Source organism: Zophobas morio, unplaced genomic scaffold (genome assembly GCF_036711695.1).
Source record: "Zophobas morio isolate AGI-343-1 ecotype UQ-CSIRO unplaced genomic scaffold, CSIRO_AGI_Zmor_V1 ptg000014l, whole genome shotgun sequence".
NCBI lineage: Eukaryota > Metazoa > Arthropoda > Insecta > Coleoptera > Tenebrionidae > Zophobas > Zophobas morio.
The window spans coordinates 1906346-1924775 of NW_026972119.1; the positions used below are offsets into that span (position 1 = coordinate 1906346).

The 18430-nt window shown below is 33.1% G+C and overlaps 2 protein-coding genes across 6 annotated transcripts in view; one reads left to right on the forward strand and one right to left on the reverse strand.

The window, feature by feature from the left end:
• Window positions 1-14564, forward strand: part of LOC135129135 (phosphatidylserine decarboxylase proenzyme, mitochondrial) — a 32063-nt gene extending 17499 nt beyond the window's left edge. Inside the window, exons 2-7 of one of the 4 annotated variants that reach the window (XM_064056216.1) lie at window positions 7159-7283; window positions 7573-7755; window positions 7825-8063; window positions 11815-11978; window positions 13919-14088; window positions 14146-14564. In XM_064056216.1, the coding sequence (XP_063912286.1) occupies window positions 7159-7283; window positions 7573-7755; window positions 7825-8063; window positions 11815-11978; window positions 13919-14088; window positions 14146-14453 (1189 nt within the window). In that variant the 3' untranslated portion in view covers window positions 14454-14564. Of the gene's footprint in view, window positions 1-7158; window positions 7284-7320; window positions 7539-7572; window positions 7756-7824; window positions 8064-11814; window positions 11979-13918; window positions 14089-14145 lie in introns of those variants that run through there. The other 3 variants (XM_064056217.1, XM_064056218.1, XM_064056219.1) reach the window with 3 other exon arrangements.
• A 384-nt stretch (window positions 14565-14948) lies between these two features.
• Window positions 14949-18213, reverse strand: LOC135129136 (PRADC1-like protein). 2 transcript variants are annotated; one of them, XM_064056221.1, is made up of 5 exons: window positions 17693-18213; window positions 17380-17482; window positions 17193-17329; window positions 17021-17136; window positions 14949-16801 (listed from the first exon to the last, which is right to left on the reverse strand). In XM_064056221.1, the coding sequence occupies exons 2-5, from the start codon at window positions 17456-17458 to the stop codon at window positions 16513-16515; spliced, it is 621 nt and encodes a 206-aa protein (XP_063912291.1). In that variant the 5' UTR covers window positions 17459-17482; window positions 17693-18213; the 3' UTR covers window positions 14949-16512. The 2 variants fall into 2 exon arrangements, with proteins under 2 accessions (XP_063912291.1, XP_063912290.1); XM_064056220.1 differs by having other exon boundaries at window positions 17380-18212.
• Window positions 18214-18430: the final 217 nt, after the last annotated feature.

The window sequence follows — 18430 nt, forward strand, 5'->3', positions numbered from 1 at the left end:
GCGGGTCCTGAGTTCCTTAAATTAAGCCCTGAACTTTATCCTGTAGGAGGGAAGCGTAGTTGACGGGCAAGGGTTGTTGGCCTACGAAGAGCTCGAAGGCCATTTCTGTTTGCCTTGTAAATACGACTCACCCGATGTTGGGGGTGGCTTTTCTCCCTCTTTGCCTTGCTACTCCCCCTATCGTTTTGAAATTCGATTTGCGTTATTTTGGCGCGTGTATTGCTGTTGACACTTGGATTAGGAGGTTAACCGAATGTCAAAAACTTGACAGAGGTTGTACGCAGGAGCAAAGCAGCGGAAGTTGAACTATGTGTCAAATTTGAAATAGTTAGCCCTTTTTCATCATAGCCTTTATGGCGGAAATTTCCCGCCTTTCTCCTCCTTCAAGGAAAAACCTTCGAGAAGCCGTGATAGGGTTTTTTAACATCCGTTTCTTGAGTCGCCATTAGTCTTTTTGGTTGAAAAATTTTTGCCACGTGCGGGAGTGCTGGTGCTGTCCAGGAATTTTGAGCAATTTGCGCTCGCCAGTGGATGGGATTGTCCGGGCAAGCACCGCCCAGTTAGACTCGGTCCAGGAACGACGTCCTGAGGGACATTTGTGAAGGTTCCGGCCAGTCTTCGGATTTGTTCCGGATTTTGGGGCCTAGCTGCGTGCCAAACACATTAGGGTCGCCTACCACCAGAGTAAGACCAGACTATTTCGATTTCATTACGCTACAACTGTTTTTTTTTTTTTTTTTTTAAATTTATATGTATAGTTTAATTCTATATGCACATAAAATAAAACAGGGTACATAACTAACAGAGAGAATGATTTTAACATTCATAGCTATCCTCTACAATTGTTTTTGTTGTTTTTCTGTTTGGTCCATTTTGCAGTGTTTTTTTCTCAAAATTTTCTAAATACCTCATGCTCACTTTGCGATCATCTGAGAGATGAAGACCAATTAAAATTTTCTTTAAACCCTTTCTTTCATTTCCTACAAGTTCGATTGCTTCATAGTATTTTTTCCGCAGACACTGTTCTAGGGCCTTCCTTGCAGAATCTCGTTCATGCCGCTTTAGTTCAATTATAATTACTGCACATTTTGAAATAATAATTAAATCAAGCTTGGGTGACCATCCCTTTTTTATTGCAAATTCTGAAAAGCAATCCAACTTCCCACAACTAGAGATTAACATCCAAAGGTCACAGTGAAAGTGAAAATGAGCTTTTGGTAATTCTCGGTCGGTATACAAATTTTCCACAGATTTTTTAAACGCAACATATTCCATAGGTTCATGCTTCTCTCCATTTCCTAAAGACTTTAATGCATTCACAAATGACTCTTGTTGTTCTACAGTAAACAGGTTAGTTTCAAATTTTATCAAAGCCTCCTGAAGTTTGTCTGTAAATACTTGTTTCAATTCTAGATTCGGAATTTGTAATGTCCAATTCCCATCATTCTTGTCAATAACGTTAAAGTACCCACATTCTGTGAGAAACTGAAAAGCTAAGTCTACCTGCTCTGGTTTGATACAATTCAAAATTGATTCACATAATGATTTCAGATTATGAATATCGTTCAACTCTATAGTTTTTGTTTTGATGGAAATTTTCTCATTGTCTCTAAGGGCAGGAAACACCTTCTCCCGCATTTGTTCGAATTTAAATAGTTGGCAGATATATTTGGTTCCAACCGATTCAATCCAATAATTTTTTCGTACGAGATGCGGTAAATAACTGGCAATAGACACAGGATTAGAAATAGTTGTATCTTTGTCTCCCACTACAATGTAATTGTTGTACCACATAGCAATTTCATCAAGAGCTTTTTGTCGTTGACTTTCTGGGACACAGCTGTTAACTAAAGCGTTTACTTCTTTCCTAGTAAATCCAAAGTATTTATAATAACCATAATCATTGTCCAAGAATGTTCTACGTTTCACATTGTTAGCTTGAACTAATGAAATCATACCGCCTAATGCAGTGACAGAAAAAATTATTACTCGTTGAACAAATTGTGCTGACATCCTACTTTTGCATAAAAGACGCATTAGTTGTTGTATTAAACCTATGATCTGTTGGTCTGAGTTTTCACTAAATAACATATTCATAAAAGGTGCGTCGAACTCGTCTATTATTATAATAATTCTCTTATGGGTTTGTTTTGTTTGATAGTGGACCGACAAAACCTCGATCAAATATTGAAAAGCCACCATTATGTAGTTTTCTGCTTCGTTACGATCTTTTGCTTTTATCCAACGATCATCTTTATCTGCTGGTTTCAAATAGTCCAAAAAATCGGTATGATCCAGTTCTTCCATGTTGTTGCTTAACCAGCTATATGTTTCACCGTCTTTACGGATTAAATATATTTTAAATTTTTTAAACTCCTGCCCTATCATCCTTCTAAGGCTCATCAAAAATTCGCTATATGACTGTACTGATAATTGTGCAAAATCAAGCAAAATTACTGGATGCTGTCCGCAATGCTTGCGAAAAAATCTTTTACTTTCACAATCATGATTCTCTATGCATTTGCAAATTCTGAGATCCTGGAAAAGTTTATATTTCTCCGACTTTTGTTCACTGCTGACAATTTCAAAAAAACTTCTCCAGCATATTGCAAGCCATAGTCTTGCCAAATCTGGGCGGCGCAGTGAGAAGTATTCTATGTGCCTTATCCTCCATAACGCATTTAATAAACATAGACTTGTCCACAAAAGTCGATGTCCAACGAAGAACTTCAAAAACCAAGTCAGGATCCTGTCCACTTTCATTTGAGCCTCCGGAAGTGTCCAAAGATGTTACATCATCCATTAAATTTAATCCAACTAATTCTTGGTCTGAATAGACAGGTTTACTTTCGACTTTTTTGCGCTTTGATGAGGATGAGGAGCCCTCCATCAGATCTACCAGCAGCCACGGGGGGTGAAACTGGGATGGTAAGATTGGCAACACAAAGCATGTCAGACGCTGCTGTGCTGGCGTTTACTATTTACTTAATTATAATTAATTGATTTTTTTTTCCCCTTTTTCTCAATATACAACTCACACCCACATTTCTTTTTTTTTAACCCGATAGTTCAGGTCGGCTCGAGAAGTGCTTTAGGTCCAAGCACTTCCCACCACCGTTTTGCCGGAGGACCTTGGCGCCCAATTAGAGATTAAGTTACGTATCGTTTTCCCCTGATTCAGGCCAAACCTAATCAACCCTCGGCCCCTGAGCGTAACAATAGCCGGCACCAATTGCCACCAGCTGGCCCTGAATCGGATTCGACCTTTTGGTTAAAAATCGTGTGGCATAATCAACCAATTGTGAATTTCACCGTCAAGAATTAAAATAAAACCCAATGTTTTATATAATAAGCGGAAGTCGAAGCAATAAAACCGATGGTCGTTTTGTTTACAGTTTCTCTGTTTGACTCTCACGTATGCTGTTACGCTTGTCATCTTAAATTAAGAATGTTTATACATAAACGATTTTCAGTTGCCCCTCATATTATTAGACAGCGGATTTCTGTCGGGCTACGTCACGATTATAGGGGGGGGGGGACGTGCTGGATTCCATAAATATAATTAACGATTTATTAATCAAACGGCTAAGTAAATGAGAACGGGAATTAACAGCAGAGTGCAACGAAACAACGTTATTCTAATCTCAAATAAACGAAGTGCAGTCCGCAACGGCAATGAATTCGCATCCCGTGCGAGCCGTACCGAGTTTGGCCTTGCCTAGCCCGACAGAAATCCGCTCTCTAGATATTACACACCGGCGCCGTATGCGTGAGTAAATTGTTTCGTTATTTTATTGATTATAAGAAATCAATATTCAAAACGACCCAATTCATTTTCCCGAAAATTTGGGAACACAATAATTTTATTCTTAGTATTACACTACATCTATCCCAACTGATATACGTGTCCTTGCAAAAATGTTGATGACGTCATCACAATTTTTTTTTAAATTCCCACTACAAAAATGTAATGAGAAAAAAAAACATAATAGGCATGCAGTCGTCAAGTTTCCGACAGCGAGGGAAGTACTGTCTAAACTCTTTAGACCAATTTTTATCAAAATGTATTTGCTAATCCCCCCTCAAAAAATTTGATGACGTCAGCTCGAAAGTTTGCCGAATAAATCCTATCTAAAGCGTAAAAATATGATGAGTCTGTACTTGTGATTTATCACTTCATTCATATTTTTTAGATTTTCTTATGAGGTGGCTCAAAAAAATTAATGAAGTCAATTTATTTTATTGATTAAATTAAAGGCAACACTTATTATTAGTATTACATTGGAGCAACCCAATTTGGTAGACACAAAATTTTTTAAAGTAAAAACTCGGTTGAAACATAAGGGTAGCACGCTTATTTACATCGACTTTAAGATTACAGACGTGTGCGCTGTCTAGGTTCCGCGAATGTGAAATAGACATGTTTATAATCAACCAATTGTGAATTCCACCGTCAAAAATTAAAATAAAACTCAATGTTTTATATAATAAGCGGAAGTCGAAGCAATAAAACCGATGGTCGTTTTGTTTACAGTTTCTCTGTTTGACTCTTACTGCCCATTCACAATGGACATAAGGCATAACAAGCACATAAAGCTTACATAAATACATAAAGTTGAAACGATGGAAAACGTGTACCCCTGTTCACAGTGGACGAACGTAATTCTTATGCTTATGAACGTTTTATGTAATCCTTATGTGCGTACACAAAGTTGAAATAAGTTCAACTTTGTGCACGAATTATGTCAAAATTATGTTAAAATCTAGGGACTTTTGAATGCTGCTATTGAATTCCCTTTGACAGTTGGCACTTGGCACTTCACACCTTTGATTATATTATATAAATTATAATCAAAGCTTCACACTGCGAGTCTGTTCTGTACTGCGAGTTGTCAAGTTCGAATATCGTATGAAATTGTAGGTTAGATATTTTGATTGACTCAGTTTGAGGTTAGCCGTTTCTATGTTTAGCCGGGAGTTATTCCGTTCTGCGTTTGCGCAGTTTAACAATTCTTACAGAGTTCACTCTGTCCACTGTGAACGTAGATATAAGCATAAGCCAGACACAAACCAAAAACGTAAATTCTGTTATGCGCTCGTTCTTATGTCTTATGTCCATTGTGAATGGGCAGTCACGTATGCTGTTACGCTTGTCATCTTAAATTAAGAATGTTTATACATAAACGATTTTCAGTTGCCTCTCATATTACTAGACGGCGGATTTCTGTCGGGCTACGTCACGACTATAGGTGGGGACGCGCTGGATCGCCGGGACTCAATAGCGGGTGATAGATAATCACTGAATTTAATCGGTACTAATTCCAGAAATATAATTAACGATTTATTAATCAAACGGCTAAGTAAATGAGAACGGGAATTAACAGCAGAGTGCAACGAAACAGCGTTATTCTAATCTCAAATAAACGAAGTGCAGTCCGTAACCGCAATGAATTCGCATCCCGTACGAGCCGTACCGAGTTTGGCCTTGCCTAGCCCGACAGAAATCCGCTCTCTACATATTACACACCGGCGCCGTATACGTGAGTAAATTGTTTCGTTATTTTATTGATTATAACAAATCAATATTCAAAACGACCCAATTCATTTTCCCGAAAATTTGGGAATACAATAATTTTATTCTTAGTATTACACTACATCTATCCCAACTGATATACGTGTCCTTGCAAAAATGTTGATGACGTCATCGCAATTTTTTTTAAATTCCCACTACAAAAATGTAATGAGAAAAAAATACAATAGGCATGCAGTCGTCAAGTTTCCGACAGCGAGGGAAGTACTGTCTAAACTCTTTAGACCAATTTTTTAAAACAATATGCAATCAACATCTACCACTAATTAATTTTCATTTCGAATTTTGAATTAAAGTTATTGCATATTTTTTGTGCAGATTGTACAATATGTACAGTCAACTATACTTAAAATAACCTTTATCAGAAAAATAAATTAATGTCGACTTCTGACACTTCATTTTATATACTTCGCTAAATTTAAAGAAAAATAATTATATCTATCTACATATGCTGAATCTCTGCTTGTGCGTAATAATTTTATCGCTGTTTTTATTTATAAAATTAATATGGACATACATTCCGCGGCAGTAGTTTCAAGCAATGCAATGAGAATGAACACATATATTTAAGACAAACCGTGTCGTACAAACATTTTAAAATACGTTGTAACCGTTTTATGCCAAAAAAAATTAATTTCATTGTACCACATAATTTTTTTCCACTATTTACGAATAGTCGTACAAATGATCTTTTTAAAAATTAAAAGAAACAATTTTCACAAACTTAACAAAAGAAAAACCCCAAATTACATTAAAAGCATTTGGCTATTCTTTTTTTTTTCTCTATAACCTGATAGAACTTGCATATTAAAAAAAACTGAAACGGCTAGTTTCAATAAACTGCAGGTTGTTTGGTTAATAGTCGTACAAACATTATAAAATGTCCTGTTTTCTGTTTTAGTAGGATTAAATGACGGATGGTGTAAAACTAAGACTAACTCATAGCCTTCTAACTCTCGCAATAGATTTCAAATTGATTAAAACCACTTAGAGTGAGAAAACAAAAAAAATAAGACTCCTCAAAAAGAATTGTATACTTTTATTTAAATTATACAAATAGAAAGAAAAGTCTTACTGTCTACCATTTCAAATAGACGCATGTTATAAAATAATTCGTCTATTTCAGTAAGTGTAGTGGCCTAACAACTGAATATGTCAATATGGACCATTTCTAATAATAAAGTCAAACGATTGGGAATAAAAGTAGACGTAAAACTAAACACTCGAAAATACACAAAAAATCACACTAGGCATAAAATTTAACACTCTAAAGTACATTAAAAAAAAACTTGCAAATTCAAGTGCCTAAAAATTTACAAAAATTACTTTCTTTCAGTTTTTGTTATAAATATGTTACTGCATTGTTGAACATTTAATTAAAAAAGAATATTTTCAAAAAACAGACATCTCTTAACTGTTCATTCACTGAAATGTTTCATTCACAATAATATTTCTATTGCGAATGTCTTAAAAAAAAACATGATGTTTTAACCTTGCTTCTTCTGGAAATTTAAAATCAAACATATCTCGGGGATATTTTTTATAATAATGTGTTTATTTCTTTTCAGACTTTATCAACGCACTAGTGTATACAAAAATTGGATTAATTCATCAAACTGGCACATAAGAAAAAATGTAAAATCTGTTAATTTAGTTCCCAAAAGAGATTTATCAAAAAATGAGCGAAATTCTGGTAAGCATTAGAAATAACCAATAAACAGGAAGGTCAAAAGATAACCTTTATGAAATTTATAAATACGATAAAGACACTAAGAAATAATTCATTTGTTCTACACACGCCACATTAACAACATGCTTCCACATCTCATCGAAATAATTGTATGGACCATTCATTATATTAATGAACTTGTAATTTCTAAAGGTCTGCAAACTCCACATATTATGTTGGAACTTCATTAGTCATTATCATCATTTATTGAAACTGCTGGTAAAATTAATATTTACTTTTTTTATATATGTAGATCAATTTGAGTGGAAGGGAATTTTCACTAGATTCGTTCCAGTAGGAATTTGTCTAATCGCTGTCATGCAATGGCGTTCGTATCGAAAAAAATCAGCAGAACGTCTTGCCAATGAATGGGAAATCAACTGTTATTGCATGTTACCTTTGCGAACAGTATCGCGTTGTTGGGGATGGATTGCAGGTATTTTGTTGTTATATGTTATTATTGATTATTATTAAATAAACACAAACTGCTTCTTTAACTTTACAGACATCCAGCTTCCGGAGTTTTTACGACCTTTTATATATGGTTTGTATGCTAACACTTTTGGTGTTAAATTGTCGGAAGCTTTACATGAGGATTTAAGGTATTATCCAAGCCTGGCGGATTTCTTTGCCAGGCCATTGAAAAATGGAATTCGGGCAATCGACCACGCAAGTGACTTGGTTTCACCATGTGATGGCACAATTTTGCACTTTGGCACGGTCCATACCAATCAAGTTGAACAAGTATGTCCTTTTTCGATATAATCTCATATTATCAATCTGCCATAAACTAAATTCATCTGGAAATTTGCATGTTGTCTTTAATTGCTGTTTTTTTTTGCTTCATGATTCTGTTATCAGCATGTTTATATATTATGCTGTTTACCATTCCAACGATTAGTTGACATCATATTTTTTTATATAAACGTGTTCAGTGTATTCTGATGTTTATATGAATGTAGACTGTCTGGTTTCAGTCTAAATGAAAATATTTACAATCGAATGACCTGTCTGAAACTATTACAAAAATATCTCAACATTTTGTAAATTATTATCTATTGAAATATTGAGTTTAGAGTTTAACTTAACTGTAAGTTATTAAGCTATTTTTTAAAGAATCTGTAAGGTATAAGAAGAAATAAAATCACGCTGTGACCTTCTTTCCTTTATCGTGTATAATAAAAAATTAATAATACACTGGATATCTGGAAAATAAACTTTTTCATTTTTTGCACAATTAAGGGATAATAGATACTCTTAGTATTTTTCACAGACGACATTTACGACGGAAGTTGGGTAGTAATTAGTATATACAGACATCGAAAGACGTCTTCAAACTCATAGTAATAGTGACAGGTCAAATAGGTAATATGCAAAAGTGAAGGCGAACATCTTATAAAATGACGTCGACAAATATTTTGTGTGTTTTGGGTGTTGTGGGAATAAACGTTCTATAGCATACAAAATGTTCGAAAAATCATAAAATTTAATTTTGCGAATTTTATTTTTACCTTCTGAGCGTAAGCAAAGTAGTAAGTCTATCGGAGGGCGTTGTTTTCTCGATATTTCATGGCCCATAGAGTATAAAAATTACGTATCGTGGTTCAGTCTGTATACCGTCTATTCAGATTTTTATTAGGCAGATAATCTTCAAAACTACCGGACCGATTGTAATTTATATGTATGGTGTCATAAACTTTTCGGTGGAAATCACTATATATTTTTTATTTAATTAAGGTCACTTATTTTTGAAACATTCCGTATTTAAAAAATGTGGACAGATACATTATTAAACCACAATCAAAATTTACTTATCGAAATTTTGGGATGAATTTTTTTTAGGGAAGAAACAGATGAATTCTGCTATCGATTTACCGTGTTGATAATGAGCATACAAAATTTCAAAGGAATCGGTTTTGTAGTTTTCACGAAATCCTAAATTTTGCGATTGGATCATTTTCGTAAATCCACGATTTAATAAAAACATAATCATAGACTGTCATTTGCTGTTGTCAAATTAATTATTTACGAGGTGAGTGCTTACTTTCATAAAGGTCGACGAAAAAATGTAATATGCACCTCAGCGGCGAAAAACTGTCTATTGTCTCGCCTGCTTGCTAACCTCGGCTATCAATTTGCAGACACAACTATAATAGACAGTTTTTCGTCTTTGGTACATAAATAACTATTAATTACAATTGCGTTGAAATTTGAATTATTATTGCTTTTAATATCATAATTTAAAAAATAATTGCGGAAAATTCATGTGTTCATTTGATTTTTCTTACGGATATCATGGTAAATAGGGAAAAAATATATATGTATATAAATACACAAGTTGAACAAACCCACAACATCAAAATTTGATCAAAAGGACGCCATGTTTCTCCAAGGATGAACAAACTGATTACTAAGCTAAGGCCTTATTATCCCACTACTTAAGACTCCACCACTATTGCATTCCGACACTCTTCACGAGAATGTATAGAGTGGGAGTAGCTTCTTTGTCTTTAAATAATTCAACATTCTAACTATAGAATTTTGAACTCTAATAGATACATATGAGGCGAAAACAATGCATATTATCGTTCTGACCTTTTGTCTTATAAATTGGATTGATTGCACGAGTTTTTAGTGATATAGGAATTCGTTGGAGTACCATTGATTGTTTACGGAATCATGATGACATTTTTTACGGTTTTTATAACAGCCATATTAGACATTACTCTGATTATTATTTTTCATAAAATAAATGACGTTTCTCATTTTGTTGTACGGGATTTCGTTAGATAAAAAAAAGACATTTTTTGGTGTTATAATGGACACCGCAAAAGTTTCTAAAGAACCATTTTGATTATTAATAGGTTGATGTTGATGTGATGTAAAGGAATGTACAGGTGCTTCAACTTTTCTGCCTTTCAAAGTAAGTAAAGTAACCTCATTTGACAAACACCTGTTAAAACTTTTATGACTTAAGCGTCTTAAGCCAAACCACCCTTATAAGTCAAACTGGCTATTGTATTACTTAACTCAGTTCACAGCTACATTATGCCAAGAATGGGCAGTAATAATCTTGCGGTTCGGGTCAACAAAGCTTACAATAGCCAGTTTGACTTATAAGAGTGCTTTGGCTTAAGCCGCTTAAGTCATAAAAGTTTTAACAGGTGTATATCAAATGAGGTTACAGTACATAGTAATTTCTTTAAAATGCAATCTAGTGGAAATTTTATTATGTATTTCTTGGATAATAGGAGGGTAAAAAAGTCTCTTGCATTCAATCGAAGTTTGCGGAATTGGGCTAGTTGAAAGAAAGAACGCATAGAAGAAAAAGGATAACGTTCAACACAGCACAACTTCTTTACCTACTATAAGCGGTGAATTGTGTCGAAATAAGGGGTTCTCGAACAAGTAGTCTCTTTCTTCGTGATACTAGCACTAATGGGTTGCAAGTTGCAACTAGTACTGCAACAAATCCTAAAAAAATAAACAGCATCTGGTTCTACACGTTTTTGGACTCGGATTTTTTACTAGATTAAACTCCATTAAAATCAAAATTATTCTTTGCGTCCTACAGGAAATCGCAAAAATGTTATAGGATTTCAAACAAGTTTTCAAAAACAATACAGCACACAAAAATGATTTATGATTTGTTTACTCAAATACAACAAAACAAAACTTTGAAATTATTTTCAAAGTTATAATTTCGTGTGATGCAGTTACTCCGTATTTTAAAAACAATAAAATAAAAATAAATAACTTATTTAAATTTTTAACAATCAGATTTGTTAATCTAATATTGTTACAACTGAGTTTTATGTCGTAATTACATAAAAAGATTCAAAATTTTATTATTAATAATACTTTACGAAATAAGTGCAAATAATTATGGTCTAAAACAATATTAACGCAAGCACGACGGAACGGAGAGTCCATGGAGGGTTTTGGTACCACTGGAGGGTGCACGTACGGAAGGGCTAAGGGCTGCTGAACTTCCGCAACAATGTTTCAAAAACCGCGCGCGTCTAAATATTACCACATAGTTTAAAGGTAGTTTAAAGTAGTTTATTTGCTTGTTTTTTTTTTTATGAAACAAACCCCGCATATTTTATAGTTTCCTAGGTCATAAATTCATAATATAAGAGAAAATGTAATATGTAAACCAGAGTGAAATACCATATGTCTAATGTGGTGTAAATTACTATGGGCAAACCCACAGAAACAAGAACTTACCAAAAATGTTTGATACCATAAAGATGTAGAAAATCTAGAGACATAAAATTTTGGAATACATACTTAAATCTGTACTTTGTTCGTAGTGAATTGTTGGTAAACTTTTTTCTTCTTGTTTACTTTTCTCTTTTTAACCATTTCTTTTAACCCATATGTTATTAAAAGACATATTTTAAATAGTAAAAGTCTTAACAATTATTTACCTTTATTTGTTTAAATTGTACTCAGTTATTCCACCGCTACAATTAGAAATTTTATTTTTTAGGTGAAAGGCGTAACATATTCATTGGAAAATTTCTTGGGTGCGAATACTTGGTTAAACAACAATAATGGTTCAAATGATTATAGAGTTTCCCTGCTTCACCACACTCACCGCGAAAACACTCTCTACCAATGTGTTATTTACTTAGCTCCAGGAGATTACCATAGGTATGAAGTTCATACAGTCACTTTAAATATGTCTGTCATTTATTTCGTACTAATGACACCAGATTTCGAAATTCGAAAACAGTTCTAAAGATCGTCTAGCAAGCATAGCTATTGGGTTACTTTACAAACTTCATTTGTTTTTCTAGCAAACGTTCACAGTACTTCACTATCGAAAAAAGGATAACTACAGTTTTTACAAATTTTTATAACTGTTTATTATTAGTTGGTTATCAAGTTAACGCGATGTGTATACAAGCCAAACGTGTTATATTCACCAGTTTCGCATTTGCCTTGCCGGTGTGAACCAAAATTTCTCATTTAAATATGTGTAATTTCAATAATTTTATTATTTTTTTAATATATTTGTAGGATTTTTTTTTCAAATAACCTTCTAGGTTTTGAGCGCAAGTGGTATATTGAATTTCTTTGGGAGAAAAGCATAACTTAATGTCGAATTTTATGACCTTTAACATGTTTTTCAAAAAGTTCGAGTTACTTTACACATTTCCCAAACATTAATAACAAGTAGAAAAACGTTTATGTAGTGGAACGTGTTTTTTTTTTCTTAATCGACCGTAATAGTTGTTAACCAATACTGAGAAACCTCGAAATCGTAGTTTACTAATGTAATGTTTTGAAGAATGGATTGGGCTTGTGCATCTACATGCTCTCTTCAGAACAATTTTTACAATGACAAAATCAAGTTTTCAATAAAACAGTACTGTATTTTTTAGTTGATGCAGTTCTAAAATTAGTATGCATATATGTACATACATACATACATATATTAATGTTTTACTAGTGTAAGTGATGTTCTCTATCACTAGTTCTGCAATTTATTGTTCTATTTTTCCATTCTGTTTTTTACACTTTTTACTACTCTTCCCCATTTTGTTTTCATTGTAGTCTAAAATCGCTCAGTTAGTCACGACTCCAGAACATTCAGTGGATTGCAAAATGTTTATCACACCGAAGGCTAGACAACCCGTTGGAAAGCTGCAGACTGCAGTTTCGATCTTGTTGGATCTCGTCAGTACAGCATATTCCAACGAGTTGTCTAGCATTCATTGTGTTTCGCTTATGTGCTTAAGATTACCAAACACATAGGTCGCCACACTTGCATCTCACTAATATTCAGTGGATTCATTTCTTTTTGTTAAGTTGATGTTATTCTTTATGTATGTACCATTAATCGTTTCTTTGCTATAGTGATCAGTAGCTAAATTTGGCCGAAAAATATTTTCTACTATTTGAAGTTTGAGAAAAGCATGTTTGTAAACTTTTTAAGATATCGTGCCTGCTGCAAAAATTACTATCTTTTCCACGTTCACTATTTATATTCGCAGTAACTGGGACAGCATAACATTTGAAATTTTTGTAGATTTTCAGCAAACATTATGAGGAATTTGCTGCGTTGTCCCTAGTTGGCATTCATTTGTTATTGGTTACTTTTGCCGTCAATTGTAGCAGATCTAGCCTTATTTTACATTATTTGAAATTTTTTTCTGTTGTGTGCGAAAAATTGTAGAGTATTTAAAATTTTAGTATTTTTTATAGCTTATGTTTAATGATCACAAAATTGTCCTTTGTTTAATAAGTGTTTTTTTATAGTTATATGGCACTATATTCTGACTATTCTGTATGTTTGACTAATGTTTCACATTAGTTTAAGTTGTTTCTACATTTCTGACTTGCTAAAATCAGAATCAATTTCGTTGAATGTATTTCTCTCATAGGTAATAATACATATGTATATTGTCAGTTATAAAAAATTCCCATTTGGTTTCGTTTGCAACTCTTAGATTATTAATCCTTTGTAGATGTCGGTATATTGGGTTTAGTAAGGCTATTATTATTATCAGTTGCTGAAAATCTTGATGCCTTATATGAACAACGTATCGAAAATATTCTGCGGAAATAAACGTTATTTTTTTAATTAGATTTCATTCGCCCGCTGAATGGAAGCCCACGCTCAGACGACATTTTCATGGCCAACTTTTATCAGTGAAACCTACAATAGCCAAATGGTTGCCTGGGTTATTCTGTCTAAACGAACGCGCAGTCTATTTGGGAACCTGGAAGTATGGATTTTTCTCATATGCTGCTGTGGGTAAGTTAGCCCAAATGTATTTTACAATAAACGAATCTACTGCAATTTTATCTTCAGGTGCTACTAATGTTGGAACCGTGAAAGTTTATTGTGACAAAAATCTCCATACCAATCACCCTAAAAATACTGGACGATGTAAAGATTTTTGTTTAGGTAACAATGTTGAGTTGAAAAAAGGAGACCCGTTTGGAGAATTTAGGATGGGTTCTACTATAGTTTTGGTATTTGAAGCTCCAGTTGGTTTTCAATTTACTGTTTTACCAGGAGACCACGTGAAAATGGGACAAAGCTTAGGAAAAATTGAACACCAAAAATTCGTTGATAGAATCCAGACCTCATCAAAAGATATTCCTAAAGCTAGTTAACACAAATAAGTATTAAAGTAATAGTTGTTAAAACTAAATAAATTTTGTATGTTTATTGTGATATTTAATTACATGTAGGAGTACACGATAATTCTGTGCACCTTCAAGTAACATGTTTGTTTTCATTGCCGTTATAGTTTCCTGACCGAATTATGGAGTAGTTGTGGTATCCGTTGCGACTACATCATGTTGAAAGTTATTGAAACATTTACTATTAACAAAATATTTTGAAAATATCTTGTTTGTAAAAATATATATAAATTAAACATTCGGGGTTCTCGAAAAATATTGTAAAATGTTTAGGATTATGTCATTATTTTAGACAAATGTATAATTTTTCTTAAAAATTTAAACAATCCTAAAAAAGAATATTGGTTAAAAAGCCTTGACATATCATTCACGAGTTATGTGACTAAAGATGTAGACCACCTTTGGTGTAACGCTTTGTTTATATACTCGTACACTTGTATGGCCAATAGAAATAATACAAAAGTATTCCAAGTCTTTGAATACACTTTATTGAATAAATTATTTTACTTACAAACGAGAGCAACAGTAACAGTAAACGTTTACAAAATTTATTGCCAACAATGTGACTAGAGATGAGCAAGTTTCATGGCAAAAAATAAAACACCTAGTACTGTTCGACAGAATATTCTCTTTTGGTCAGTTCCACGTAATTTTTTTAACTAATGGGAAAATCTGTTGAACCGTACCGTAAATACACACATTTAACAAACATGGGTATGTACTAAAAGGCCATGTTTTGTTTAAGAAATTGGTCAAAGAAGTACTTATTACACTTCATGTTAGTTTTAAGTTGAAATTAATTACTTAAGTCACAGAAATTTCAATATTATTCTTAATTATTAATCAGTTCGTTGTTTTATGAAGTAGAATTCTGGACTAATCTTATTGTGCTGTATAATTTCCTTTATATGTTAAAATGTTTTACGTTCTTAGGGAACACGCAACATCGTTTCCTTTATTTTGTTCATTGAAAAGTTAACATAGAAAATACAGTTTTGCTCAAATGAATTAGGAAGAACCATAGGATAAAATTAATCAAATGAAATAGTATGGCGGATTACTTTTTTAAAGGTACGGTACAAAAATTCAGGTACGTTTTACAGTAAATTAGACATATCACAACTTGAACCTGTACGATGTATAAATCATAGTCATAAATTTAACTTTATACCTAATTGTGCTGAATTTGGTTTCTCCTGAAAAAAATTCTTACATATTTTACCTTTTCTATTTTCCATAACACAACAATTATATATTTTTTGCTATAATCACATTTTTCAATTTATGTACGATGGCCAGTTTTTTGGTTGACCCTTCAGAAATACATAATACTTTAAAATGAAGAAATATACTGTAGTATTTATTTTTGTGGAAGGATTTTATCAACAAATAAAAATTTATCAAAAAAAAACCTTTGTTCTTTAAGACCAAGATATTACATATATTAAAATATTGGTCATTTTCGTTGACCCTAAAATGAAATTCTCACATAATTTGCAATTTTTCAAAGCCATTCTTGTATGTAACACAGAAACTGTAAAGGCGCCATGAAATGTGGAATATTATAGTTGTATATATGTTATGGTGCATACATTGTAAAGTAACATTTTGATTTTGAACAGATTTTTGTATGTATGGAAAATAATTTTTAAAGTCAAATTGGTCAACCACATATTTGTGAAGTAAAAATAACTATATACTTTCAGTTTTTGCTGAAGTCAAATCCTACTTTATTTGTCCAAATTTCGTAACTTATTCTAAAATCCCCCTCTTTTCCCTGTTGCCATTTGTAAAATTATAAACGTAACTAAACGCATGTATGTTAATTACAGATGGCGGGCCAGCAAAAAATTTCTAAAACTTAACACTAAATAACTCCTCAATGAACATTTATATATATATATATATATATATATATATATAAAAGAAGAACTAACGCAGCATTAAAGGAACCAATAACTTCTTCAGATGTTATACAACAATCACAAAATATTGCTACAAGTAAAAACAAAGGCGGCAATCGGCACTATTACCAACCCAGCCATGGTGGCTGATTCATCTCATGCACAGGTGTAAAAGTTAAATTTACAGGTAAATTAATAATTGCATAAGATCGTTTTAATTGCTGTAAAGTTGTTGTTATCATAATTCCATTTTTACCCATCAAAAATGCTGCCGGAATGTTTACTTCATCGGCTGAATCGTCATCAATCATTTCAATAAAATATTCTTCAGTTGGTTTTGAAACGTCTGTGATTATTACTGCTTGGGCTCCTGCTTTTTCCGCAATTATGGCTTTCATTTTAAATGAACATTCCCTACAATAAAATTAATCTAATAAAAATGATAAAATATTGAAAGTGGGAACAAATCAACATTAAAGTTATCTAAGCTGAAGGAATAAATTTTTGGGCTTAATATACCGCCCCTTAAATTAATGAAATAAAATTTTAAAACCTGTTATCTTTTTCTAAGCCTTTGTATATTTATAAAATTACTTAATTATTGTAACCATATCCATGATTAAATAAACTTACCCTCTTTCAATTAAAGCAACATTTCCTTCAATATCTTCAATATTATTAGGAGTTGTACAACCAAATTTCGGTTGAATAGGCACAAGTGGCACATGTTCTATATAAAATGACTCATTCTAAAAGTAATAAAATTAAGAAACCAATGAAACAAGAGTTCATACTATAAGCATACAAAAGGTGCTCCAAAATCTTTAGCAGGTCTGATGCGGTAAGTATACTCTAACTCTACAGGTTCAATAATTTCAAAAAAAATATCACCAGCTATAATTTCTGCTGTTGTTGCACCATCATGAATGTGCAAGTTATTTGCTGGAACAAAACAATTGCAAAAATTGTACAAATATGTATGTACTACTTACGCCCACCTTCACTGCTGCCGAGGAAAAATAATATGCCTAATAGAAACACTTTCTTCAATAAGGAGGCTATAGCATACATAATAATCTAAAATGCTGGTAAACCCTAAAAAATGAGTTTGGAAGGGACTAAACAATTAAATGTGACTGAGTAAATAGATATTTAGGTCAAATTTGTACAGTGACAATCTAATTTCTTAAATAAGTTTTGGTAATTGTTAAATAATATGTGAGTATGCGGAAAGTTGAATACATTTTGACAGATTAAATTTTGCTTTCTGTTATAATTTTGGAAGAGATTATTCGCGTCACTTACTCTGTTCTTGCACTTAATTAGCAAAATAAGAAATAAATTTTTCAACAACCTTCTAACTCGTCTTAATCTCACTTTCATTTAAACCACTTTCCACCGTCTCGCAACCATAAATCTTATCTCGCAACAGTTTAACCTCACTTCTAGTCTCGCGGAGTCATGGTTATAAAAATGCCACAGTCCACACCACGGTTGTAGAATAGATAGGTTGATACACTAGCATACATTTGCATATCCCTGGTTAGCGACGCCAATTGTCGATCGCGTCGCCTGGTTTTTGACGTTTTAGGGACACAGAACTCTATAGGCATCTGTCTATAACCGATGTAATTAATAAAAGAAATCCTACTTATCGACTCCGATCAAATGTCATTTACAAATTTTGTATTGTTCATAAAGCAATGTAAACGAAAATCCCCAAAATAACTAGAATGATTTCCGCTGGACAAGGTAGAGGCGCTAGCTGTATGTGTCCTTTCCATGGATATAGGGATCGAAAAGAAGCGTCGCCATCCCAAGCCATTAGTGTACAAACCTATCTATTCTACAACCGTGGTCCACACAAATCTCAGGATGTGCCAGCAGGTTGCCAATGTCACCTACCTGCCACGGCTACCACTACACCACCACAGGGACACCGTAGAATATACCGGGTGTCTAAATTAGGAGGATGAGCAACTCTAAATGACCTTGAGCCAACGCTGGCCCACATAATAAGATTATTTAAATTTTGGGAAAGTT

Excerpts from the sequence above, each read along its gene's own strand:
- LOC135129136 (XM_064056221.1), bottom strand. The coding sequence starts at position 17,458 with ATGTATGCTATAGCCTCCTTATTGAAGAAAGTGTTTCTATTAGGCATA. Across the intron at positions 17,330-17,379 it reads CGGCAGCAGTGAAGGTGGGC|CAAATAACTTGCACATTCAT; the intron begins GTAAGTAGTACA and ends GTTTTGTTCCAG. Across the intron at positions 16,802-17,020 it reads GTTGCTTTAATTGAAAGAGG|GGAATGTTCATTTAAAATGA; the intron begins GTAAGTTTATTT and ends ATTTTATTGTAG.